At 49.1% G+C, this 27799-nt stretch overlaps 1 protein-coding gene across 5 annotated transcripts in view; it reads left to right on the top strand.

Moving 5' to 3' along the window:
- Nucleotides 1–27799, top strand: part of DIP2A (disco interacting protein 2 homolog A) — a 119945-nt gene that overhangs the window by 78773 nt on the left and 13373 nt on the right. For all 5 annotated transcript variants that reach the window (XM_020284795.2, XM_020284793.2, XM_020284794.2 and 2 more), the window contains 19 exons: nt 1169–1279; nt 2530–2653; nt 3014–3123; nt 3718–3820; nt 5483–5547; nt 5722–5815; nt 7715–7834; nt 9693–9807; nt 11552–11691; nt 14045–14181; nt 14717–14797; nt 15532–15659; nt 18001–18115; nt 18746–18947; nt 19852–19961; nt 20041–20121; nt 22190–22313; nt 27201–27322; nt 27408–27519. In XM_020284795.2, coding sequence (XP_020140384.1) covers nt 1169–1279; nt 2530–2653; nt 3014–3123; nt 3718–3820; nt 5483–5547; nt 5722–5815; nt 7715–7834; nt 9693–9807; nt 11552–11691; nt 14045–14181; nt 14717–14797; nt 15532–15659; nt 18001–18115; nt 18746–18947; nt 19852–19961; nt 20041–20121; nt 22190–22313; nt 27201–27322; nt 27408–27519 — 2194 coding nt within the window. The remainder of the gene's footprint in view (nt 1–1168; nt 1280–2529; nt 2654–3013; nt 3124–3717; nt 3821–5482; nt 5548–5721; nt 5816–7714; nt 7835–9692; nt 9808–11551; nt 11692–14044; nt 14182–14716; nt 14798–15531; nt 15660–18000; nt 18116–18745; nt 18948–19851; nt 19962–20040; nt 20122–22189; nt 22314–27200; nt 27323–27407; nt 27520–27799) is intronic.

The following is a 27799-nucleotide window of genomic DNA, read 5'->3' as shown; positions in this document are numbered from 1 at the left end:
GTTATAGGTTACATTTCTGGGTCAACCACTATAAAAAACAATGTTTGAAGGACAGCTTTGTCCTTGAAACCTTTGAAAAATGGACATACTTGTTAGAAACTCAATTTCTAGACCTCAAGTACAAAATGAGCTATCTTAAATTTTGTCTCGAAAGGGTTATTGGTTATCCATCATTCTGTATTCTCAAAGTTCCTGTGTTAACAGTCTACTCAATTAAATACTATTCTGACTTAACACTTAAGATTTCAGGCACAATTATTATAATATTTTATTACATAAATAGCTTTTGATTTAACCAGATATGGTAAGAAACGGAGTCTGGCTGATGGGAGGAGAGAAACAGGACTGAAGATTCGTCTCTAGTAACAGGAAGTAAAGTAGAGGACTAAAAATTTTAAAAACAAAATATAGCAATGGGAAAGTAATACTTTAAAAATATGAGAGTAAATAACAAAAGAAAGCTCTAAAATATTTTTAAAATGGTTGCTTTGGGGAGTGGGGAAGGGTGGAGCATGGGGTTGTTGCTTTTCATTAATACTTTTGTCATTTTAAATCTTTTTTTTTAATTTTTTATAATTAAAATATAAGATAAAGCAAAACTTATAATTTAAAGAGTGGCAGCGTGGTGGACTAGGGAGCAGCACCCCCGTGGGGACGCGGGAGGCCCTGGGTGTGTCCGTGGAGGTCTTCTCCACCCACCACGCTTCCCTGATGCACTTAAGTCTTGAGTGAAGATCTGTCCAATTAAAGCTTTGGCGTTAGGATTTTTTCTTTTGGAAACTATTATTTTAGATATAATTTGATTCCTTGTTCACTTTCTATGTTGGTAAATGTATTTTTCACCTAGGCTAATCGAGGCCAGGTGATACCAGTGTGGGTGGGAACCAGGTCTAGAGCCCACAGCCAGACACAGGCTGGATGGCCTAAACCTAGAAGTTTAAAATTATTTTGTTGCATGTGGAGTGAAGACTTCAACCTAAAAACTATTTATTAAAAATTACATGAATAAGGAAATTTAAGGACCAAGAATTAATTCCAAAATTAGGTTTTCTGAACTAAATTTGGAAAACTATAAGAAAATCTATAATGTCTGAGTGAGAGATTCTGAATATTGAAAAGATTCAACCATTCCCAAGTAGATTTCATGTTTTTCTTTGTACCATTGTAGGTGGCGCTCGTGTTCCCAAATAGTGACCCTGTGATGTTCATGGTTGCTTTTTATGGGTGTCTCCTGGCAGAGCTGGTTCCTGTCCCCATTGAAGTGCCATTGACAAGAAAGGTAGCAAACCCGGGGCTCATGCCCCACACAAATACTGTGACAGCCAGTGGTGTTTGGCTTCCCTGTCACCGTAGCTTCACTCTGGGGCCTGGGCAACAGAAAGTGGCTGTTTCAACAGAGGGGAGGAAGATGATGGCAGGCAGGCAAGCAGGCCAGGACTGAGGAGAGCAATCAGATGCCGTGTTGTCTGCAGATACTCTCTTGTGCTGTTGGTGAGAGGGCACCTGGAACAGCTTTGCTGCAGTGAGACCACCTTGTTAGGTGGAGCTGTTTCTTGCACCTATTTGAATTTCCTAACAGAAATGATAGGCATTTTTTCCTTTAATGAATAGAATTAGTGATTCAATAAGATTTTATTAAAATTTCATCAAAGCTATATGTTTATTGATAATAATTTTCATTTCTTAGAGTTAAATTTATCATTACAGTGATAGAGCTCACTGTTTTGAATAAACAGATGGAAATTCTCTTATGTTTCTGTTTACTTACATTATTGACAAATTATTAATGTGGGGGACTTACTGATGTTCTATGTAGCTATAACATTTTAGGTCTAAAATGAGCATTGGTAATGAGATTATTGAAAAGATACCATTTAGGTATAGACTAGGCATGTGTTCACAGAGTGAGTTTTCTGTCATCCTGTCCTGGTATTCAGGCAGTTGTTAATGTGAACGGTCTCCACATATACGCAGGCAAAACCAGTGTATCTCAAAGGGTGAGCAGGTGTTTGGAGTCAGTGATATTTAGGAGGAAAAAAACCTAGAGATTTGTCAGAGTCATGTGAAGAAAATGACAAAACTTTGCTGAAGGACATATGTAACTGAAGACTTAGCCAGAAGAAAGCATGTATTTCTGTACAGACATGATTAATATTGTTAAAGGTCAGGCCTCCAAGATTCATTTGTAAATTTCACATGTGATTCATTAGAAATCTCAGTGCTATTATTAAAATGCTTCTATATGTCATTTGCAAGAATAAACTTTGAGAAATTGGCCTATTATCCGCAACTTTATATTTCACCACAAAAACAAACCAAAAATGTTTTTCAAATTTAAAAATAATTGTTATGTTTTCATGAGCTATTTCTATGAATATCACATATACACCAATAATAGGACTGAAATTGTTCTAGAAGTTTTACGAGGGTGGAAAAGAGCTCTGTTCTCTGCATAGCCTGGAGCCCTGAGGGCCTGGGGCTGCGGCTCCTGTGAGCACCTGTTCCCACCTGTCACTCTGTCTTCCGCAGGACGCAGGCAGCCAGCAGGTTGGGTTTCTCCTGGGCAGCTGCGGAGTCACCCTGGCCCTGACCACAGACGCTTGTCAGAAAGGCCTGCCCAAGGCACAGACAGGAGAGGTGGCAGCTTTCAAAGGTGAGGCCTCCCGAGGAGAGGGCGCCAGTGTTCTGATACAGTCTTGGTTCAACCGTGCCCCCAGCGATGCTGTTCCAGAAAGTCAGTGGTAGAGAGGCTGCAGGGTCTTCACCAAAAGTGATGCCTTGTTCAAGGCCTCCCTGAATCTTGATTCTCACTGGGTTGGGTGCCTCAACCTGTGCCATCTATTATGGTAGCCGCTGGCTAGATGTACCTTTTTACATTACATAAAATGAAATGAGACTAAATTTTGAGCTCCTTAGATCTCAATAGCTAGTTGCGTGTTGGCGGCGCAGGCTCTGTGTGTGGGGAGCTGAGACCCTCTGACGCTGTAGTGCTGTCCTGTCTGCCTGGTCACAGGTTGGCCGCCCCTGTCCTGGCTGGTGATTGATGGGAAGCATCTGGCCAAGCCCCCCAAGGACTGGCACCCTCTGGCCCAAGACACAGGCACCGGAACTGCCTACATTGAGGTAATGACCACTCCTAACTCAGAGCATGAGAAAATACACCCCACCAGTTTAGGTCTTGTTTTTCATGAGCATATAAGCTGCTTTTTTTTTTTTTTTAATTTCAGGCTGAGTTCTCTTTGTTTCATCTCTGTCCCAGAAATACAAAGTATCATATGGAATCCTACTCACATCCTTTCAGGTTTCACTCTCATCTAATTCTCTCCTAACTGGCCCCATTGGGTGCAAACAGTTGGATGGAGCCAGGTACACTGTTGTACCACTGTTGCCTGGGGTTAGCCACAGCTTCATCTTCATCTGAAGTGTCCTCTCACAGGCCAGGGCATAGGGTTAGTGAAGGGGAGACACTAACCACTTCATTTATTTTTTTTATTAATGATGGGGTCTTGCTATGTTGCCCAGGCTAGCCTCGAACTCCTGGGCTCAAGCGACCCTCCTGCCTCAGCCTCTGGAGTAGCTGGGACTACGGGCGTGCCCCACCGCTCCTGGTTATACTGCTGCTTTTTAGGATTCTGTCAACCTCCATTCTATCTGCCATGGACTCTAGAAATAACCACAAGATGTTTTGTTTTTTTTTTTTTTTTTGAAATCTTTCAGTATAAAACCAGCAAAGAAGGCAGCACGGTGGGAGTCACGGTGTCCCATGCGTCCCTGCTGGCGCAGTGCCGGGCTCTGACCCAGGCATGCGGGTACTCGGAAGGTAAGGGCTCTTGGGGCAGGGGCAGTGGTCCTTCCAGCCTTGCACAGGTACCTGACATGCCTGATCATGCAGCTGTCACTGCGCCTGTCAAAACCACTCCTGGGCAGTGCCTTTGCCCTCTAATCCAGGTCAGACCAGGTAAGGCCATGTGGCCGTCCTTGGCATGCTCCTGGGCATGAAGAATCTCTTGGCAGACCCTAGGCAGCCCACGCGGTTGTCTTCAGTAAACTCACGTGCATGTGATTTCGTGGAGCATGGAAGCAGCATACCCCTGCTCACCCCTACACAGTGCCAGGTCCACAGGTCAGCCCAGTGGGCTGGCTCAATCTATGATGTGCTGAGTGGCAGGGCATTTTGTGTTTAAAAAAAGTAGAAAACACCCTCATTTTTCTATTACTGCTTTCTATGATGACTAGCTTAGACTTAAGCTGTCATACATGTAAATATATAAGTGGAATCTTTATGATCATAGATTATCTCTTGGTACAATAAATTACATGCAGCCCTGGTTTACTGTTAAATATCAGATGTTTAAAAATATTTTAAAATTATTTTTAAATTAAATTTAAAATATTATTTCAAATTGATAAATAATAATTATATATATTGTACCCAATTATTTTGTGGGAAATATTTTTAAAACTGTAAAAATGTACTTATAGTTTTTTACATTACAATATTAAATTGAACAAAACTAGGAAATGAAATTGAATGGTATGTTCAATTTCTGAAATATAGGTGTTTAAAAGCAAGCGGTAGCTTGAGGGCACAGCTAGAGATTTTAGTAGAGATTTGGAAAATGATTTTAGATGTTTTTAAAGGCTTTAATATTTTAAAAAGTTAGATCCATCAGATCAAGGCCCATGGTTTTCTTTTCCTTCAGTCCAGTGCAAATCTCACGTAAATCACCTGTGCACTGGGTTCTTGCGCCAGCAGGGTGTTTGGAGTGTCGTTCGTGGTGCAGCAGCGGTTCCTGGCTCACCAGCCAGACCCTCCTGTTCACCTGGGTATCTGCCAGTGGCTGTGTCCGAGGGCTGCAGTGGCTGTCGGGGAGAGGCAGGTCTGCCCCCACCCCGGGCTCTGTCCTCGCTGGAAGCAGGGGGCTGTGCTGGGGACCCCCGGAGCCCAGTCCACTCCAGCCCCTGGGACATACCTACTGCACACCTCTGGATGAGAAAACAGGACAAGAGGAGTGACTTTCTCAAGGGTGACACGAGCCTCCAGCTCTTACAGAGGGAAGAGACTAGGTCCCAGCCCCTGGGAGTGAGGATTAGCGAGGAAGTTGAGAAGTAAGAATGTCCATGGCAGTTTCTCATCCTCACCTCCTGGTTCTGAAGAGAACATCCACTCAGAACATCTGATGAAAATATGTAGTGACACCTTCACAGCTTTGTAAGCGTATGGTATTCCCCATATCTTCAGATTAGTAATGAGCATGGTTCCCTGTTTCAGTCCAAGATTGTATGACCTTCTATTTTTATGTGTTCCCAGTAATCTGAATAACTGATTAATGATTGATTAATTGGTGCCTGATATTTAGAAATGCTTATCTGTTCCTTAAAACTCATACGTGTCAATGATGTGCTCAGAATTTCTCAAGAACATGCACAGGGCTTTTGGGGAGAGCTGTTCAGCAGTTTAACCTTCTTTGTCCACTTTCAGCTGAAACATTAACAAATGTGCTGGATTTCAAAAGAGATGCTGGTCTCTGGCATGGAGTGTTAACAGTGAGTGTTGTTTGCTAATGACTAATTGTTGGAAGAAGGCATTGCTAATGTGTTATACCCAGAGATGAGCCCAAGCCTGTGCCTGAATATTGCTGTGAGAGGACATTGGGTGTTTTGCTTTTTCTTGTGTGACTTAGTCCTGCTTGCCCCTGAGTGGGTCTGTTTCTCTCGCAGAGTGTCTTGAACAGGATGCATGTGGTCAGCATCCCCTACGCACTGATGAAAGTCAACCCGCTCTCCTGGATTCAGAAAGTGTGTTCCTATAAAGGTAACAGAAATGCCACCATCACTTGACTCATCCTTCTTTAGGGAACACTCTTGAAATGATCTTTGATGATTAAGAAAAAATAAAGCTGGCATGTGGAACTACGGATATGGGCTGTGGAGCCCTGGGACATCTGCCTTCATCCTGCCCAAGGGTGGGGGTGTTCGAGGTCCTGGCCGGGGTTGGGGTGATGGGTATTCAAGGTCCTGGCTGGAGTTGGGGTGGGGGTATTCGAGGTCCTGGCTGGGGTTGGGGTGATGGGTGTTCGAGGTCCTCCTGGCTGGGGTTGGGGTGATGGGTATTCGAGGTCCTGGCTGGGGTTGGGGTGGGGGTGTTCGAGGTCCTGGCTGGAGTTGTCGTGGGGGTGTTCGAGGTCCTGGCCGGGGTAGGGGTGACGGGTGTTCGAGGTCCTGGCCGGGGTAGGAGTAGGGGTGTTCAAAGTCCTGGCCGGGGTTGAGGTGATAGGTGTTCAAGGTCCTGGCCGGGTTGGGGTGACGGATGTTCAAGGTCCTGGCCGGGGTTGGGGTGAGGGTGTTCGAAGTCCTGGCCAGGGTTGGGGTGGGGGTGTTCGATGACCTGCCCAAGGTTGGGCGTGGGGGTGTTCGAGGTTCTGGCCAGGGTAGGTGTGATGGGTGTTTGAGGTCCTGACTGGGGTTGGGGTTGGGGTATTCGAGGTCCTGGCCAGGGTTGGGGTGGAAGTGTTCGATGACCTGCCCAAGGTTGGGTGTGGGGGTGTTCGAGGTCATGGCCAGGGTTGGGCGTAGGGGTGTTCGAAGTCCTGCTAGCTGTCAGGGGCCCGATGCAGTCTAGGACAGATGAGGAAAGATGTGGCCACCCGGTGGATTCTAGGCCCTGTTCCTCTTACCCAGGGACTGAGCCCCCAGCTATACTGTGTGGAGCTCAGCAGCTCCTTCCCCAGCCCCTGCCTTGCCCTGGGCTGCCCTACGACTTGCTCTGCCTGCTGGATAGTGTGCTCTCGGGGCGTTTCTTCAGAGCTACCTGGAGGTGGCAGCTGTCTGTTTATCCTATTTTATGGAGGAAACTGAAGCCTAGGTGTGGAGGATTTACCTGGCACCACAGGCTAGCAGTGCACAGCCAGGATTAAGGGCCAACTCTGTCTATTCAAATCCCAAAGTCTTCCCACCTTACAGCCCTGTGGCTTCCGGCACAAAGCAGGCCATGACGTGGCTGCCTCGCTACACCAGTGCCAACAATTCAGGAAGGGACAGCACAAGACAAAACAGGCAGATATGTAAAGAGCAATATGGAACTTCTGGGGAAAAAGTTAATGTTGAAATGGATCTGAGGCTGGGCACAGTGGCTCATGCCTGTAATCCTAGCACTCTGGGAGGCTGAGGCAGGAGGACTGCTGGAGGTCAGGAGTTTGAACCAGCCTGAGCAAGAGTGAGACCTTGTCTCTACTAAAAGTAGAAAAACAAAAAAATTAGCTGGGCATTGTGGCATGTGCCTGTCCTCCCAGCTACTCAGGAGACTGAGGTTGGAGGATCCCTGGCGCCCAGGAGTTTGAGGTTGCAGTGAGCTGCAGTGATGCCGAGCCACTCTAGTCCAGGCAACAGAGCGGGACTTTGTCTCCAAAAAAAAAGAAAAAAGAAATGGTTTTCAGTTTATTTTTCCTTTTTAATTTTTTTTTTCTTTTCATCTTCCAAAAAAGTCTAAAGTTCTCAGTTTATTGTATCTAAATTATACCTCAACGTTGACTTTCAAGGCTTAGGGGTGGGTTAGACTACATAGGAGAGAGAGCCTGTGGCCTGGAAGGTAAGTCTCGTGTCTCCTTGGTGCATGTGCACCTCGTGTGGGATGAGGGAAGCATGTGTTTGCCAGCACATGAGGTGCCGGCCCTCATTCTGAAGCTGGGACGTCTGTGCCACCCTCTCTCTGCAGCCCGGGCTGCACTGGTGAAGTCCCGCGACATGCACTGGTCTCTCCTAGCTCAGCGAGGTCAGAGGGACGTCAGCCTCAGCTCGCTGCGCATGCTGATTGTGGCCGATGGCGCTAACCCATGTGAGTAAGCCCACGGGGCCGAGGGCACCGTCTTGCATGGTGTCCCTCCTGCAACCTTGACTCGCCAGGCGGGCCAGGCAACCTGCTGAAACAGAGCATGTGGAGAGGAAAAATGGGGGCGTTTCCACTGCTGGTGTTATATGAGATACAAATGTCCTGTAATGTTCTGTTACATGGAACATGTTGTGGGGGACTCTCTGGCGTATCTCGTGAGTGTTTAGTCAGGCACTACATTTAACAGCAGTTTATCATAGTTGACAAAAGATCCACACCTTAATAAGTCACCTTTCCTGAGAAATCAGGGTCCCTGCTTCTCTTTGGGCTCTGTCCCAAGCCTCCTGCCTCTGTGCCTCCACCTGTCTGGCTTCTGGCTGCGGCCGTTCTTCCTACACGTGCCTGGGCGGCCCCCACGTCCTCCCATGGGGAGCTCCCCAGGGCTGCTGCCTGAGCACCCGACCCTCCCTGTACAGCAGTCTGGGTGTAGCTGCTCGTGTGGAGGCTGCAAGTGTGAGCTTTTGGGGCCAGCACTGCCCAGGGCCTGCTCAGTATCCTGGGGGCCTCAGTGACATGCTGAGCAGGGACTTCCTTACACCTAACCAGGTGGTAGGAGTTTTCTTGTTGAGCCCATGTTGCAGTTTGTGCGTTGGAAATTGCCCCGGACCAGAAGCTGGCCTTTCATCTTACCTCCTCCCCAATGTGGCCAGCCAGTGTGTCTCTGTGTACCCCACTTCTCTTGAGGACGCCCCACCTTCCAGCACCTCCAGAGCTTCCCATTCCCTTTGTCTGCACCTGGCCACACAGGGTCTGCCTCTGAGCCCTGCGGCGCTGCTCACGCCTCTGTAGCTCCACCCTTGCCCGGCCACTGTCATTCTGCCTAGTTTCTCAGCGGCCCTGGCCGTCTGGTCGCCTGCTTGGCTGTGGCCCCTGCAGTGGGGTCAGAGCATGCAGCCCCTCCTCCCACAGCTTTCTCCTCCCACAGCACTCCCCACTGGCTGCCCCCTGCTGAGATCCTGGCCATGCGGTCCACACAGCTTCCCCACCACTGGCCTCTGTGTAGCACCGGTGCATCCCTCATAGCACTGAGCAGTCTGTGGCTATCTTGGTTCCATAAAAGACAGACACCCTCTTGCCTGAAAAGCATGAAGTCTGAGGGCCCCCTTCTTCTGGTGGAATAGGAGGTTGATGGAGAAGCCTGGGTCCCAGTGGGCACAGGGCTGTGCTGAGTCCCAAGCGTGCAGAGCTTCCTTGGAGCTGAGGCTACATGTCTGTAAGGCTGACTGCTGAGGCCTGCCCCCTGGCTATGACAGGTGCCTCCTCAGGGGAGGGGGAATTTGGAGAAGTGGGACAGCTGGAGCCAGAACACAGAGGCGGCAGCCAGTGGTGCAGACGGTCTAGCTCTGAGGCCACTTCTAGGAGCTGGCGCTCACTGTGCCATGGAGCATGCCCCGACATGGCTTTGGTGGGACGTGGAAGCTTCGGCTCCTTGGACATTCCCGGGTCCCTTAGCAGACTCTGCTGCCTCCAGGCCATGAAGCACAGGAGGCTGTTCCCACTGGCCCCGTCCAAGAGAAGGCAGGGTAGGGCAGGGCTGGTGATGAGTTAAAGCTCGGTAAGAAACACAGGATTAAATTTCCAACCTCTGATTTGCAGGTGATTTGAAAATATGTCACATGTGTTTCATGGAAACATGATGTAGCAGAAATCTTCCATTAGGATGGAGGGGGGTCAATGTGTACAGCCCCCTGGCCCGTGGCCTGTGCCTTTAGGTGCCAGTGACTGACCTCCCCACCCCCACCACCCCCATTCCTGACTGGCACTCCAGTTGCCTCTGGCACTCCAACCTTGTTGCTTCAAGCAGGGTCGATATCCTCCTGTGACGCCTTCCTCAACGTCTTCCAGTCCCGAGGTCTGAGGCCAGAGGTCATCTGTCCTTGTGCAAGCTCTCCTGAGGCGCTGACAGTCGCCATCCGCAGGTAACCTCATTCCTTGTCATCCTGCGAGTATGTAATTTAGTCTGCTGCATACAGCTGAGTCGCCTGTGGCACCGAACTTGGTTAATCTGTTTCTGCACAGCGGGAAGCCTGAAGTACCCGTCCCCAAGCCCCACTGTGCCAGGACTCCCTCGTGTTTGTGCCGCAGCGCCACCCCCTCACGCCACGCTGCTCACCAGCCTGCATTTGTGCTGGGAGTTGGGTGGCGGCTCCCTGGGGCATACTCTGGATTCTTGCAGTTATGTTGACTTGTTATTTTCCTAAGTGCTGCTTCCCAAATCACGGAGGCCTGGTCATCTCATTCTTAGCTATAGTAAACATTGTAACCCAGGGACTAGTCCTCATTCCAAGGCAGGTGACTGTCGGCCATGGAGTTGGTCCACAGGGAACTGTGACCTGCCTGAAGAAGCGCCCGCCTGGTGCTCAGTGCCCAGCGCCACTCCCCGTGAAGGCCCCCCCTGCTTCTGAGGCTGTTTTCCATGTGTCACCCATCCAACCTGGAGGGTGGTGTTTGGAAGCCTGGAGACTACCCTGAGCTGTCCTTGTATGTGGGCACTGGGCTCAGGGTCTTTCCTGTGTGGCCTTCTGTGGCCATGTGGCACCTCAGGCCGTGGCTCGCTCTGTCCTTGGTTCACTCTGCCTTCCCTGATCCTCTCTCCCCGCCTCCCTGCACTCAGTACCATCCCGTTGGTGCAAGTCAGTGTACTTACAGCTGGGGGCATCTTCTATGCTAACTTCCTACCCTCAACTCAGTTGTTACAATCTGTTGTAGTTTTATATGATATTCATATATATCCATTAGTTCATAAATAGAATGTATTTACATATATGCTGGTATTAAGTGCCGTAAATTTTTTATGACTTAACATTAAAAATAATGCCTCTGTCCCTCACAAACTAAAAATTTTTCTTCATTCCCTTGTTCTATGGTAATTTATTTTGCTTGACAGTATGGTTTTTTCTGTTGTCCAGGCTGGTCTTGAACTCCTGGCCTCAAGAGGTCCTCCTGCCTCAGCCTCCCAAAGTGCTGGGATTACAGGCATGAGCCACTGCACCCAGCCTTCAACAATATAATTTTTTCTTGCTGGAGAAAATACTGACCTTTGTTGCTCAGTATTCTGGTTACTATTGCTACATAACAAATCACTCCCAAACTCAGTAGCTTAAAATAGGAACAGTCATTTTATTATCTCTCACGTGCTGTAGGCCAGGATTTTGGGAGAGGCTCTGTCAGTTCCAGTTTACAGTGAGGTGTTGTCTGAGCTGGAACCGTGGGGGCTGAGACTGCTTTAGCTCTATGTGTGCACAGGCAGCCCTTGGCCTCTTGAAGTGGGGAGAGTGGGCTGGTCTGGGCTCCTTACAGCATGGTGGCCCCAACACAGTGACTCTGCTAACCTGGCTGCCCAGGGCTGCAGGCGGGTGTCCCAAAACAAGTAGGTGGAAGCTAAGTCACCTTTCATGACCTGCCTTGGAAGTCACATAGTGTCACTTGCTCTGTAGTCACAGGCCACCTCCAGACGAGAGGAGTGTGGAAGTCACATTACAGAGAGGCCTGTGGTTTGGACACATTGTCTCAGCATCTTCAGAACGTGTAGTTTCCACAGGCTGTTACATGGAGCAGTGGCTTTGGTGCATAGTTGTGCCCCAGGCAAGGGGACCATTGGTCCCCTCTCCCCTGGAGTTGTGTCCCCTCCCCAGTTAACTGGGTGGTGGTTTTGTTTTCTAGGCCACCTGATCTGGGAGGGCCTCCTCCAAGAAAAGCCATCCTGTCCATGAACGGTCTGAGTTATGGTGTGATCAGAGTTGACACCGAGGAAAAGTTGTCCGTCCTTACTGTTCAGGACGTTGGTCAAGTGATGCCTGGAGGTAAGAGACAGGGTGTGTTTGTCTGGTGACCAACAGCATAACAAAGAGGGTTGGAGATGCCCCGGGCTTTGCAGTGGTGCTCTAGAAGCAAGCAAATAAGTAAAAGCTTTCTCAAAAGTGTTTTTCAATGTAAATTGGGGTTTTAATTTGTAAAATATTTTTTCAATGTTTCCCTCCCTTTTTATTAAGTTTAAGGATGAACTAAAATATAAGGATGTGTTTATGGCCTGTGAGGCTGGCTTTTGGTTCTCTGATGTTGGGGGAGATGTGAGAGTAGCTCACTGCGCTCCAGGCACAGTCTTTGTGCTTCAACAGGCGTGAACCCACGGCAACCCCATGAAGTGGGCATCGATGAGGGACATGATGGATAGCCTGATGATTAGGTCATCTCAGTAAGTTATAGAAAGTACATGCTATGGTGGGAGCCTAATGTGGAAGCTTCTCTTCAATTTCTGTGGGTTTCAGACAGGCCCTGAGGGACCTTCATGCAGAAGTCGGCCCCATGAGCCTGAACATCACACCAGGTGTTGGGCATTTTCCTGCCAGCCCCATGGCAGTGCAGTGAGGAGAAGGTGACGGAGCAGTCTCCATGTAGGTGTGAAACCTGAGGATGGCAGGCCCTGGTGACAGCAAGGTTGGCTGTTCTCATGTGGTCTACACCTGCTCTGGCTTTCCTTTCTTCTCATGGCAGCCTTTCTGGGCAGCTGTTTTGTTCCTTCTTGGTGACTCTCGAGGCAGGTCCCATCTTCAGTCCAGTCACCCTGTGCCCAATGCCGGCCTGGCCATGTCATAGGTTGCCTACACCACGTGGCCCCCGTGTCTGTAGCTCTGCCTCCCACAGGTGGCCATGGGCAACTTGGGGGCTGTGCTGGGGGCTCCAGAGAGGGCATCCTGGACAGCCCCTAACCTAGAGCTCGGGCCAGGTGGTACCTGATCGTTGTGGGTGCACAGAAATTGGGACCTCTTTGAACAAGACTGGAGGTTTTCTTTTCATTGCATGGTGCTAAGAGTTGATGAAGAAAGTAAAATAAAATAAAGACCGGAGGTTTCAAACTTTTGTTTCTAGATCTACTTTTTATTAATATGAATTATATCATTATTTCCTATACGTCTACCCAGAGATGGAGTCATCAGTCTTAGAGAATGCTTGAACCTGTGTGTTAAACATTTTTACAAATAGTGATGAATGGAGTCTTACTTATTTTTATTATAGGGAAAGTACAGGTAACTCTAACAAAGTTTGGTGAAAAATTTTAGGAGTATTTGTAGTTGTGCCATTTTCTTTTATTGGTAAAACGAGGATTAGAACAGGACAGGGCATGCATTCCGTGGTCCCCAGGCATGGGCGCAGTGCTCCCGTAGGTGTGTGCACACGTAGCGCTCCCGTGGGTGGGCCTCTGTTGTCTGTGGCCCTCCACAGCCCCTGGCCATGCTCCTAGTTGGAGGACTGACCAGCACAGTGAATCCTGATGGCATCTTGTCTTCAGTGGTTGTACCACCTTCCTCTGCATTGGCCACATGGTGTTTGTGTTTACCACAACATCAAGTGAATTTTTGGTGAATTGTGCCCTTTTTTTGTCTTAAATCCAGCCTGTGCTCACCTGTGAGTGTCTGTGAGGCGCTGAGGCCTGCCTGGATGTGAGACGCAGATAAGCAGCACCCTCCACACCCTTCACGCAGCGAGCACCTCAGCGTTCCCTCTGCAGTGTCTTTTATCTGATTTGTGTGAATGGAAACAAATGCCTGACTGTTCTCCATTTTCTGCTTGCTTAATATCTTTGGAGATGAGCATACATTAGGAAAAACTCAGGAGGCATGGCAGGACAGTTCCTAGCTGACCCATGTGTTAATTGATCGCTGAGTGCCCAAGTTTCATTGAGTGACCACTGCACATTCCAGTGTGTGTCTCATGCTTTTGTGCGAGGCTGTTTCCGGAAGCCTCTCTGCTGGGGCCAGGGCTGGGAACGAAACGGGTGAATGACACAGGCGGTGATCCCAGGTGCCAGGTCAGACTGCACGCACCCACACCCATGTGGATTTGAAGGTGATGCCACAAATTGCATATCTGAGAGGGAAGATTTTGTCAGCTTGATTTTGTCAGTTATTATAGGAAGGGTATATTGTATTTTTAATCACTTCACATTGGTTATAAAAGTATTATATATAAAATATAAAGGCTTTTGACTAGGTAGCATGTGTATTATCCATGTCATAACTCTACTTATGAGAACACACCGCTTATATGATGTCCTGTTTCCATAACGGCAAATACAGCAGCAAGTAGATCTTCGTGAATGAGCCACTCCAATGTATTCTTTGTTTATGATTCTGAGGATTTTTTTCCTCTTTTCAGCCAACGTATGTGTTGTGAAGGTAGACGGTGCCCCTTATCTTTGTAAAACTGATGAAGTTGGAGAAATATGTGTCAGTTCCAGCGCAACTGGAACAGCATATTATGGATTGCTTGGAATCACCAAGAATGTATTTGAGGTTTGTACTTTTTCTGACTCTCACATTGAAATTAAGTCCCCTGAGCATTGACGGGGCCCCAGGTGTGCAGGGTGCCATGCGGGGAGCAGACTCCTTGGGAACAGGGTGTCCCATGCAGGCCTTCAGGAGCTGTGGCAACACAGCAGTGCACCTCTGCACCTGTCCACCAGAGTGGGGCGGGGCCAGTGCTGCCAGCCAGCCAGCCTGCGTCCTGCAGTCCTGCGCGGGAGAAGGGCGTGGTGAGTTGGCCTGCAGGAAGGCCCTCAAGGCAGCCCCAGGGAAGTAGCCCTCTGCTGCGTTTGCGTTGTTGTGGTGCTAGCAAGGCCAGGTGCTGGGAATCCAAAGGCGAAGGATGCGGTGTCCTACCTTGTTCGGGAGTGTACAGAACAGCTGCCAAAGGAAGCAGGCTGGGGAAGGCCAAGCTGAGCCGTGCGAGCCCAGAGCCTCTGGCCCTTGGGCGGCCTCCTCCCCTCCCCAGAAACATGGGTTGACCTTCCGCAGCCTGATGCCCACTCCCCCTTCCCCCACTCTGCAGACTGTTCCGGTCACCGCAGGAGGGGTGCCTGTCTCCGATAGGCCTTTCACCAGGACGGGCCTGCTGGGCTTCGTCGGGCCTGTGAGTATGCCCTTCTGCACCAGCGCCGGCAGCTGGGGGTGCAGGGGCGTGGATAAGGGATGCCCTATTGCAGTCAAGCCATCCCTGACCTCCCTGCCCATCGCCTCCTCAGTGTGCAGGGCCGTCCACGCTTATGGACCAGCCACAGACCCACACACAGGTCCTCAGTGGCGTCCTGTTGGTGGGTGATAATGTTTTGTTCCTTATGTGGGTTGCCAGGAACTTGGGTATTCATTATAACATTCTTTACCATTTTGGATGTCTAAAACATTTTAAAACAAATACTTCTATTTGTAACATCTTGGCCCTAGTGGCTCTCAACTGGGAAATCTTGTCCTGCACCTCCCTAGCGGACAACATTTTTGGTTGTCACAACTCAGGAGAGGGGAGTGCTGCTCACCACCTGGCAGTACCCAGGACACCACCTGCCAGCATGTCTCAGCCCAGGAGTTCTCGGAGTCCTTTGCAAACCTCACCCACAACTTGAGGCTCACCTCTGAGCCTTTCTCATGCTGATGACTCCCTGGCTGCCCCTCCGCAGCCACCCTTCTTCCCACACAGCCTGCTACCCCTGCCCTGGGTGAGGCTTCTTACTGGGTGCATGTTGCTCATTTGGCTTCTGTTTGTGACGTGCTCAATGTTCCTGTGCTGGCAGCGCCTTGCAGTGGGGCCTGGCCTGCAGCTCCAGCACCTGCCCTCATGGGCCAAATGCTGACCAGCACCCTTGCCCTCAGGATAACCTGGTGTTCGTGGTGGGCAAGCTGGATGGGCTGATGGTTGTTGGAGTTCGCAGACATAACGCAGATGACGTTGTGGCCACCGCACTGGCCGTGGAGCCCATGAAGTTTGTCTACAGAGGCAGGTGATGCGCTGCGGGTCCCTGTGCTATGGGTTTTAGATTCCTTCTCCACTGAAAGTTTGAGAAGTCTATCTGCAGTGGAAGGAAAGCCCAGTAAATTTGAATTTGAAGAACCTACAAATTTCTGTACATCAGAAAAACTCATAAAGAGAAAGAAAAATATTTGCAGAAATCATACCAGAGTTAATGTCCTCCCTGTCCAAAGAGTTTATTCAGGCCAGGCGCGGTGGCTCACGCCTGTAGTCCCAGCACTTTGGGAGGCTGAGCCAGGAGGGTCGCTTGAGCCCTGGAGTTCGAGGTTGCAGTGAGCTATGATTACTCCACTGCACTCCAGCCTGGGTGACATGGTGAGACCTTGTCTCAAAAAAAAAAATAAATAAATAAAATAGTTCTTTAAGAAAACAAGGTTCAAATGTGTAATTAGGTAAAGGATCCAGGGGACAGATGAACCACAGAGGGGAAATGTGAACAGTGACAGGGGAGAAATGGGTCCAGGCTCATGATAACAATATACATACAGATTAAAACAGAGAAGTACTGTTTCCTCTATGAAATCACCAAAGGCTGATTGTTTTTTCTACTGAGCTTCAGTGAGACATGCATGATACCCTACCTTGCTGCTGGAATAAAAACCAATTAAACTTTTCTGCATGTGTTAAGCAAGGATCTTAGAGATTTTCATTTCCTTTGAGCAAATAAACGGACCTCTGGGCCTGTGCCACATGGCATAGTAGCCAGGAGAGGATTTCGTCCCTCCTCCTCCTCCTGAGTGCTGTGTACAAGGAATTTCTTCTAATTGGTCTACTCAGCCCCCTTTTAAAATTTTACTCTTCTTAAAGGGGTGCTTGTTACTCAAATTTGGGTACCTGTAAGGCAGGTCACCATGGGCTGCTGGCCCTCCAGGGTATTCCTGAAGAAAAACCCCAGAGGGTGGGTGGCAGGGACATGAGATGCCCTCTTAGGGAGACCAGCAGGCAGGCTATGTGCCTGTGTGCACGTGTGTGTACGTGTGCGTGGGGGGTGGGGGGGAAGGTTGGCCACAGCCCGGGGCCAAGAATATTAGCATCATGAAGTAAGATCAAGAAGTTCTTATGCATCAGTTTTCTAAGACTAAAAAAGAAGAAAAAAAAAGAAAAAAAAAAAAAGAAGTTCTAACAAAGTAATTGTTTAAACAAGAACACAATAGATGGGATAATAGAATGGATATAGCTAGAGAACCAATTGAGAAGGTGGAAAGTCAGATTAAGGAACTATTCCAGAAGTAAAGAAATAGGAACTTTAAGAGAACTAGTTAGGAAATGGGAGAGAAGGGGCCATCCAGACAGCAGATGGGTGCAGTGGGGAGTGGAGGAGGGGGAGAGCCTGAGGAAGCAGATCGAAGCTCTCTGGTTGGGGACAGGTCCTCAGAGGGCCCCACGGCACGTCGAGTAAGTCGACATCCTCACTGTGCACCGCAGAACAGCCAAGCAGAACGCATCAGATTGCCCCACGGTGGAGCTGTGCGGGATGGCAGTGCAGAATTCAGTTTTATATTTACCCAAATTGTGCAGTAATAAACAATATTCTCAGGCATATAAATATCAGAAGTTCTGTCACAAAAAGATCTATATCAAAAACACTTTTGGTCAAAGTACTAAAAAAAAAGAAATTCAGGGAATGCTATGAGATACATGGAAGTAAGAAAAATTCAATAATGGTAGAAGTCTGTTGTTTAAAGCACATGTGTGTATGTTTGCAGGGGTGTGTGTATATATACCAGCCAAAGGAAAGAGCAAGAGGTGTGTCCATGATGGCCATGCTGACCTGACAGCTTAGCTGGGGAGACTGGCTTATTTTGTAAGGGAAGGGTAGAGAGATCCACTCAAAGTCTAAAAGAAGAAAAAGGCAACACAGAAAGAAGGACATGTTGAAATTCTGAAAACAAGATGGTAGAAACAAGTCCAAGTATACCAGTCACAATGAACAGGAATAGATCAACTATAGTGAGAGATTTAACCTGTTGAATTAAAAAATATAATTAATAAAACTGTTAAACAAAGATTTGTGCACAAAGAAGTATATGGCATATATTAGATTAAGGAAACTTTAACAGAATATTCTTTTAACAATATGTGCCTGGCTGTTTGCTTTGCATTGAAGTGCTCTCCATTTTTGTGAATTGAAACTTCCTTCAGCCACACTCAGAGGTTAGAACGACTGGCTACTTGTGGGGCAGGCAGCCCCATTTGTTAGACTGAATTTTAAATATTAGTACAGCCTGTGTCTCCCATTTTGAGGCCAAGAAGGTGTCTGTGTCTTGTTTGGCCTCTTGCCACGTGGCCATTCCCGCCGTCTCCTCCCTCAGGATCGCCGTGTTCTCCGTGACCGTCCTGCACGACGACCGCATAGTCCTGGTGGCAGAGCAGCGGCCCGACGCCTCAGAGGAGGACAGCTTCCAGTGGATGAGCCGCGTGCTGCAGGTGGGCACCCAGGCACAGCCTGCAGTGCCCCGTCCCGCCGAGTGCAGAGTGCGGTGCCTGCTCCACCCGCCTGCCTTCTCCAGCTTGTTTTATTTTTTACTTTAATTTTTTAAATTATAAATTGATAATTTATAGTTGTATGTATTTATGGGGTACAAAGTGATGGTATGATTTCTGAGCACAATGCGGAATAATTAAATCAAGCTAATGTATCCATCACCTCAAATACTAATTTTTGATGGTGACATTTGAAATTTACTTTTAGTACAATACATTATTATTTACTATATGCATCAGTCTGTGCAGTGTATCTCAAAGGAAAAAAAACCTTAGTCCTCCTGTCTAATTGAGGCTTTGGATCTTTAACCATCATCTCCCCATTGCCCCCCAGCCACCAGTAACCACGTTTACCCTCTAGGCACAGATTTATGTACGCATGTGCACAGACTTGGTGTGTGTGTCTCCCCTCTCTGTGTTAAATGGTAGGAAACTGCATGCACTCCTCTCCATCTTGTTTCCTCATTTAACGTAATGTCAGAGGTCACTCCATCTCCTGGAGATGGTGGTGCTTGCCAGTGTCCCACCAGCCTCAAGTGGTGGCAGGTCCTCAGCAGGGTCCTTCCCTTCCAGGCCATCGACAGCATCCACCAGGTGGGCGTGTACTGTCTGGCCCTGGTTCCTGCCAACACCTTGCCCAAGGCTCCTCTTGGAGGGATTCACATTTCCGAGACCAAACAGCGCTTTCTGGAAGGGACACTGCACCCGTGTAACGTGCTGATGTGCCCGCACACCTGTGTTACCAACCTTCCCAAGCCTCGTCAGAAACAGCCAGGTTAGTCTCTCCAGCCAAACAATGGACAGTGGCTGTGAAGCTTGGTCAGGGAAGCGCCCGTCAGCCCCACAGCAGTCACTGCCATGTCTGCAGGCTGGGTGAGAACCAGAGCACGTGCTCACCAGATTGGTTGCTGCCTCCTGCTATCCTAGAACCAACCGAGCCACAGACGAGAGAGCTTTGCCACCTCACCTGTGTGGGAGTTTCCACTGCCGGTTTGACCCAGTTTTAATGATAAATTCCAGGATGCTCAGGGGCAGCATCTCGGCTTTGGCTCAGAGCAGACTTGGAGCTTTGGGACATGGAGTGCCTCTGCCAGCCACTGTGCCGGGCAGCAGGCCACGCCTGTGCTCAGGAGCCAGGGCTCATGTCGGCCCTGGCAGCTGCCACCGACCTTGGAAGTCTCTTGACAAATGGTCAATTTCCCTTCCCTGACTTCAGACATTTAAAGTTAATTTTAAACACTGGTTTAACTAACATGTGCATTTTTTCATTCTTTTGATTATGTAGATTTTTAGTACCTGCTGACTTTTGCTAATTACGAAACACTTAAAATATCACTAAATATTCCACTAGGAAGATTTAATTTCCTGATTTATACATAAAATACAGTAAAACAATAAAGTATATTAAGAATTTGGCTGTGACTGAGGCCAAATCATAACCCCAAGATGTCTGTCATATAGTAAACTTCTTAATATGTTATAATTTATATTTAAGACAGAAATTCTTTGTCACTTAGCATAAACCCTGTAGTTCTTTTTCTGAATACTTGTATCTTAGTAGAAGAATTAAACACTTAATTCAAGTACGCTTTCAAAATAAAAAGTGTGACGGAGAGGAGGTCACATGATGAGTAAATATTAGAAGTCATCAGCTTCTCATCCAGATCCCCTGTTTCTAGAGGTGGGACCAGCCTCCATGATTGTGGGAAACCTGGTTGCTGGGAAGAGGATCGCGCAGGCCTCTGGGAGAGAGCTTGCCCACCTGGAGGACAGCGACCAGGCTCGGAAGGTGACAGGCCCGTTCCTGGGGTTGGGCATCAAGACCCCCACTCAGGGCCGCCAGTGACTGAGCTGCCCTCTCTGCACAGTTCCTGTTCCTGGCCGACGTGCTGCAGTGGAGGGCCCACACCACTCCTGACCACCCGCTGTTTCTGCTGCTGAATGCCAAGGTGAGGAGGGCTGCTGCCCATGGGTTGGGGGCCATTGCCGGTCCAGTGGCTATTTCAGCGTTCTGGTTACTGTCATGTTCAGAGAAGAGTGTGCCTGCAGACTGTCCGGGGCAGTCTCTCTGCCTGCCCTCTTCTCTGTTGAACCCTTGCGCTCTGCACAATTCACACAAGAGTGTCTCTCTTGATTTTGTATTTAGCAGGACAATTCTGATCAGCTCCATCTTTTTAAATTAAGAGCAGTGTAATACATGTAAATACTTCTAAGTTTGTGAGCTGATTTACAAAATGTAACATTCACAAAATGTTTGTGAATATTTACAAAATGCTTATTTTGTAAAAATTAGGCATTTAGAATGTCTGCATTTGTTTACAGCTTTAAAATGATAAATACTGCTTTTTTTGTAATCTGGTGATTTAGAAATTCACACTTGTGTATCTTGAATACCTGTTGACATGCGTTAGACTATACTAGGAGCATTTAGGATGTGAAGAAGCTGTGGTCCTCATATCCACATTGTGGCAGGACTACAAAACAAGAAAACATAAGAAGTTACATAATAACGAAGGTCCTGTGAGACTCCCTGTGGCCTGCATTGCGCAGACTGTAGGAACCCTGAGCTCCCACATAGTGAAGGGTGGGTCGCTACGGACTGAGAAAGTGCTAGTCTAGCTTCCAGTCTTGCTCCTTTGTTCAAGAAATGTTTATTGATGCCTACTGTGTGCACAGTGTTATGTAAGATAAAAACGATGGGGAAATAACTCTTCCCTGCTAGAAACAAGTTCTGTAGGAGAGAGACACGCTGTCTTTCCCGATCGCCGGCATATTGGCAGCATCTAGAACAGTGTTCAGTAAACGTTCATTTTACAGTCGAGTTCTAAAGCCTTCAGAGAGCCAACGATTAACAGTAGACCAGGTAAACGGCATGAGGCGAGGCCCTCAGGATCAGTGGTGTGGGGAATGTGACCCACAGTGCTGGGGAGGGGCTCTGAGGCAGTGGTGCCAGTGGGCTTGAGGCAGCAGAGGAGGCCAGCATGGCAGGGACCAGGTGGCCTAGGGAGGGGACAGCGATGAGGCTGGAGGCGCTGGGTTTTCCCCAACGGTATAGTGGGATCTGGCTCACAAGGACTGGCAAGGCTTCTGCAATGTGGGCTCTCAGGATCTGCCAGCCCTTGTGCTTGGGCACAGCACGCAGGTGAAGCCACTGGCTGCTGCTTCCAGTGTCTGCTGTCGGGAGAGGCACCAACCCAGATGTTACACTGGTCTCTCCCGGAGACTTCTGATTATTAGGCTGAGTTGCACTTTGTTTCCTTAAGCAGCTTTGAGGCCTGGCATTGGGATCAGGGAGGGTGAGTCCACAGAGCAGAGGGAGGAGTTACAAGGTGTTTCTGTGTGCACCAGGCTGCTCACGCAGCCCAGACAGCCCTCCGCAGGGGATGAACCGGTGCAGCCATAAGGGAGACTCTCAGGCTCCTGAGAAGGAGGTTGCAGAACAACACAGGTCCAGGCTTGGTGTATGTGATGTTTACACGTGCAAAATAGTATCGGTTAGGGATGTTTGCTTATTGTTTAATATTTATTTATTTGTATTTATATGCAGGATAATGGCTGCTTCTGGGGAGAGAGGTGATAGACTTGGGAGTGGTTTACAGGTGGCTTCAAGCACAACGATGATTTGTTTTATAAAAATCAAAATTGAAACAATATGGCCAAATATTAATAGATAAAGAGTACCTGGATATTTATTACGTTATTCTTTATAATGTTGTTATACTTGAAACATTTTATCAAAAAGATCTCCGGGTGTTTCCGGCTCTCCCCTGGATGGGCAGGGTGCCCACACTCCTGCTCTCAGTTGGGGCTGTCCTGAGACGCAACTCAACCCTCCACCGCTGGAGGGAGGACACAGATTGCTGGAAAAGACACCAGCTGCACATCTGTGACTGGCCCCGTCCTGGCCCCCAGTCGCAGGCGTGGGCTGCAGGGGGCTGAACACAGTGTGTGCCCACGTCTGAGGCAAAGGCTCATCTGCACTCACCAGCACGTGGACTAACCTGATGGCTTTCCTAGGGCACAGTCACCAGCACTGCAACCTGTGTCCAGCTGCACAAAAGAGCTGAAAGAGTGGCCGCGGCTCTGATGGAGAAGGGAAGACTGAACATTGGGGACCATGTGGCTTTGGTCTATCCCCCAGGTAAGCCCAGCACAGACCGTCCCCTGCCAGTTCATCGTCAGCAGCTGCCTGAGACATTTTCTCCTCGACCTTCCAAAACTAAGCTCAGCCCCTCTTGTCTGCATGTGCTCGTCCCCCTCAGCTCACCCACACCCTCCCCAGCACTGTCTGCCCTCCTCTCTCTCGGGGACAGTGAGCAGAGCCCAGCGGGCACCTCTGGGCAGGGCTACCTGATGGCTTACTCGCTCAGGTGTGGCAGCACCAGGCTCACTCTGCCCCTCCCACCCGAGACCCCCAGTCAGTTCTGAGACTCCCAGAACACAATCTGTGTGCTAGGGAAGCTTCACTGCTGCTGGGCAGTTGTTTGTTGGCCTTTTCAGTGAGCAGAGCTAGGACTTACAGATAAATAGCTCAGAGTTCCTACTGTTACAGCCAAGACGAACTCAGGATGGCAGGATTTTTACTAAGACTCTCTTATAATGTACCAGGATCTCCTTTATTCCACACCAAAATTCCTGATTCTTTAGGAAGAGGAGGTGACAGAATTAGAATTTCCCATAATCCCTAATTTGCTTTATCCCACATCACACGGAACATTCCCAAAACGAACAGTGGTAGTATGTTGGGCGCCCTGCGTAAGTCCTGGAAACAAGTGGAGGATTTTTGCACGTGGTCAGTCCAGTGGCCCCTTTTCTCATGGCCGTGTCACCCGAGGGGCAGCCTTTGCACACTGTGCCTGTTCCTCTCTACCGCGTGTGGTTTTACTTCCACGCGCAGCTCCGTGTTCTGTGTGCGCTGCCAGTGCACATGACCATGCCCTCTGCTCATGCTGTTTTCTCAGCTGGCTCTCATGCCGACTCCTCAGGAAGGGCTCTTGGGAACAGTATTCCCCGAGTCCTGCTTTTTGGTCATAGTTTTTCCACTTTATAATTGAAAGTCATTTTTGCTAGATAAAAAAAATCTGTTGACTCACATTTTCTTTGCTTGAGTGTCACGAACATGGCATTAAGAAGCATTACTGTCGACAGAGCTGGTGATAATCCAAGTTTCTTGGGCGTCACTTGCTTTTTTTGCCTAGATGTAAAATAGATATTTTCATTTTTCTTTGAAGTCCAATGTGTTACAGTCTTGATGTTAGTTGTTGTGGGTCAACAGTCATAGGTACAAGGTATCTTTCAATATGTAGCTTCAAGTCTTTTTTTTTAAAGACAGTTTTCTTGCATCGTAGTTTTCCTTATTGCTCTTGTCCCTTGCGTTTTCTTCTGTACCTCAGTTCCCACCATATGCTGTTTGTCTTCAGTAGTTGTCACTTGAGTTTTAGATGTCCCTCCTCTTCATCTTCTATCTTAAGTCTTTATCTGTTATCTTTAGTTGTCATGTTTTCCTTCAGGCTTCATCTTTGTTTTGACATTTTTTTATTTCTGATTTTTTTTCTAATTCTGATTTCTGTTATTCTTTTCTGTCTTGTGCCATTTCTTAATATATTTTAGCACATTTTAAAATAGATAACTACAGTGTTTATCTGTTTTGTGGGCTTGTCTTTTTGTCATGCTTTGTCTATATGTTTAGATAATACTCTTTTTTATTTTCTTTTCTTACAACTTTGTATGGGACTTGACCTCGTAAGGCAGCCTGTGTCCAAGATTTCCTGGCTGTGTCCCCATCCCCACTCTTATCTCTCTTCTTCACATCTCTGTCTCTGTCCGGCTCAGCCGTGTCCTGCAGTTTCAGCAGTGTCTTCTGCGGGTGGGGCTCTGCCCGTCAGGCTGAGCGGGTGCTGACTGTCGCCAGTGAGTGGATGAACGGTTCTCATACGGGTGGTTTCTCTGCGCCCTGCTCTCTGATCAGACCCACAGGGATTTCCCCAGGATGTTCCACTTCCTCCCTGTTTCCCTCCCCCACCTTACAGAGACTTCCAGAAAACCTCACTGTCCTTTCCTCACCCCTTGATGGGGGCACTGTGTTCTTACTGGGAGTCTCCTGATTCTCCTGGTGTGCGTGCCTTGGTGTTGTCTGCCCACAGCGTCTGATTTGCCGCCATCCCACCTTTTCTTGCCCCTTCTCTCCTCCTCCTCTGTCTCAGAGATAAACAAAGCCGCGTGTTAGTTAAAGTGGTGGGAACAGATTTTATTCAGTAACAACTGAAATCTGGGAACGAGCTGAGCTCCATTCCATTTTGTGCAGAGGTGATTTGAGCATTTTCAAAGGACAAAGGGCTGGTCAGTGTCAAGGCTATGAGGCCACCCTGCACTGGTGGGCGTTGCAGTTGGGGGCTGTCCCCTCCTTCCTGGAGACTCCATTTCCAAGCAGGGGCTCTCAGGTCCTCGAGAGAGGTGCTAAGTTGCCAGGGATACATATTTAAAATTGTAAGTACATTCACTTCAAATTGCAGTAAATGCTCCCAGAGGAAGCCGTGGTCTGCTGTCTGGTGTCGGCTGAAACAAACCGCAGGTCCCCTGGCAGCGTTGAGCCTCCTCAGCAGGTGTTTTCTAGGGCTGCTAGGGTTTGGTCACATCTCCTGATGCAGGGTTCGGGCCCGCTGCTGGGTGCCGCAGCCTCTGCAGTCCTCACCTGCCCAGTCTGTCCCAGGGTCTCATTCAGCGTGTTTGCTGTTTGGCTGTTTCCAAGTTGTTTTTCTCATCCAGGTGAGACAGATAGGTGACACAGACTCGGAGTGTCTTCCGTTTACACGGGCCAGTCATCCCTCAGCCAGAATAGGAAGCTCAGGTGTCTGTTCGTCTTGAGTGTGTATAGAAGCTTTTTTTAGATGACAGTGCCAGCCATTTTTTCCTTTGTAAGTTTGTTGTTGTTTTGCCTAGAAGGTTATAGGTTTTTCTTTATACCTCAAGAGTTCAGGAATTTTACTGGGACATGCCCAGGCATGGGTCTTCTATCATTTTCTTGCCCATTTAATCTTCAGACTCTCGTCATCATCTCAGTAAAGTATGTTTCTTACTGCCTTTCTCTTTGTCTATTTCTGGAACTTCCCTAACTCACTTTTGGATCTATCCTCCACCTCTTGCATCTTTTCCATCTAATTGCCTTATGTGTTTTGCTCTGTGCTGACATCTTTCTTGCCAGGTTTTTTTTTTTTTTTTTTTTTTAGATTGGCTACATCTGTGGAATCTTGCCAGGTTTTTTAAGTGACTTGTTCAGGCTTTAGCACGGACCATCCTCATTTCCAGGTTATCTCTTGGGACACTGCTGTCAGCACCTCCTCTGTAGTGGGACTCCTGCAGCTGGTGGGAGCTGAGGACTCTCCCAGGGTCTGCCAGGAGGTCTCCCCTGGGGGAAGGTGGTAGCTTGGTTTGTTTCTTGACATAGACATGTAGCAGTTTGGACACTCCCTCTGGCATGAGGTTATTTTCTCCAGGGATGGTGATAATGCCTATTCTTCACTGTCCCTGGGTTCCAAGCACGCATCAGGTGCTTTATGCTGCCTTTACTGTATGTCAAGCATCACCCCGACTTCAAGAGGGGACAGAGACCCTCTGGGAAGTGCTAGCACAGCCAGGCCAGAGCTCCCTGCCCCTCACTGTCCACACTGGCCAGAGCAGAGCTGGCTGAGCTCCGCCTGGGAGTTTGAGAGCATTTCCCAGAGCAGGTCTGGGGCTGTGGTGCCCAGGCACATGCTCTCAGGGAGGGGCAGGGCTGAAGGAGCCTGCTGGGAGGGAGCTGCCTTAAATATGCGAACAAATGAAGAAAAGAAGAAGAAATAAAACGATGCAGAGCAAACACAGTACAACCTTGATAACTGAGAATCTGAGTGGTGGATTTAGAATTCCTCATACGATTGTCTGCTTTTGCTTATAGTCAATGCTATTCGTAAAAAATTTTTAATGAGAAAAAGAAAATCCATGTCAAAGTACTACATTTACATTTAAAAACGTAACACCAGCTGGGGTATAATAGTGGGAGGCAGAGGCCTGTGGCCCCACGCGGAGGCCCAGAATGCGACAGGTGGGTGCACACGTTTGCAGACATGCACGGGCATGTGTGTTGTGTGTTTCTTGGGGGCAGGGGAGAGTCCAAGACTTATATCCAATTCTCAAATGGGTGTGTGACCCAAAGGGTTAAGAACAGGCTCTCTAGAGAGGCTGGGCTGCTGGGGGCTGAGTGGTACCAGGGCAAGAGAAAGATACCCAAGCATCTTTATAGCATAGCTTGCTTAGCGCCAGGAAGCAAATTCTTTTTTTCTTTTCTTTGTTTGTTTTTTTGAGGCAGGGTCTCACTCTGCTACCCAGGTTGGAGTGCCTGGTGTCATCACAGCTCATAGCAGCCTCAAACTCTTGGGCTGAAGCCATCCTCCTGCCTCCACCTCCCAAGTGGCTGTGACTATAGGCCAGGCCACCATGCCCGGCTGCTTTTATTATTTTTTGTAGGGATGGGGTCTCACTCTTCTCAGGCTGGTCTCAAGCTCCTGGCCTCAAGTGATCCTGTGGCCTCGGCCTCCCAAAGTGCTGAGATTACAGGTGTGAGCCACCAAGTTCAGCAGAAAACAGGTGTTAAGCCTAGCATGATTTTCCCCCAAATTTAACTACAGAGATTTTAACCCTATAGAGGGTCGGAAGAGCCATTACCGCAGGCAGGCCCTCTGGGTGTCCTCTTAGCCTACGCGTGCAGGAGCCTGCAGTGTAGACAGCGCCCCACAGGTTCCCGAGGTCTGTGTGCACACAGCACGGCAGCTGGGGCTGGGCTCTCAAGGGTCACCTGCCCTGGTCCCTGGCGCAGCATCCAGGCCCCACTCCGAGTGTCCTCGGGTGGGCCTGCCCACCCCCCCACCTCCACCCCTGTCCCTCCAGGGTGGAGTCGCTGCCATCCAGCCAGGAACCCACTGACTCCGCTGCCCTCAGTGGACACGCATTGGCTGACCGTACCACCAGCGCTGACCGCCTGCTGTCTCTGCAGGTGTGGACCTCATTGCTGCCTTCTACGGCTGCCTGTACTGCGGCTGCGTGCCTGTCACCGTGCGGCCCCCACACCCCCAGAACCTCGGCACCACGCTCCCCACCGTCAAGATGATCGTGGAGGTGCGCGCAGGGCAGGCGGGTCGGTCTCCCGGGATCTGCGCTGCGGCCTCTGTGGGCCACGCTTACTCCGCCCTGCCCTGCGCAGGTCAGCAAGTCCGCGTGCGTCCTCACCACGCAGGCGGTCACGCGGCTGCTCCGGTCCAAGGAGGCGGCCGCTGCAGTGGACATCAGGACCTGGCCGACCATTCTGGACACAGGTGCGTGTCCTCAGCAGCGGGCCCCACCAGAGGAGCTCTCTTCTCTTTCTTTGTTGCAGGCGTTGCATTGCCGGGTCCAAACGTGAGTGTTGCGTAAGAGCAGCCCCAGTAAGTGGTGGCAAGGCCGCTCCTGGGCCTAGGGCGGGTGGTGCCCTGGGATCCATGGATCCGCCTGCTGGAGCCTGCGCAGAGTCTACTGAAACACTGGCATCAGCCCTTTCCTACACCACAGCGTCTCCTGGGCCCTGGTGGGGAGTGGGGGCCCCTGGGGGCCAGCAGC

This window comes from Microcebus murinus, chromosome 1 (assembly GCF_040939455.1).
Source record: "Microcebus murinus isolate Inina chromosome 1, M.murinus_Inina_mat1.0, whole genome shotgun sequence".
NCBI classification, from domain to species: Eukaryota; Metazoa; Chordata; class Mammalia; order Primates; family Cheirogaleidae; genus Microcebus; species Microcebus murinus.
Note: the sequence above shows the minus strand (reverse complement) of the source record. Positions and strands in the feature narration are given on the sequence as shown.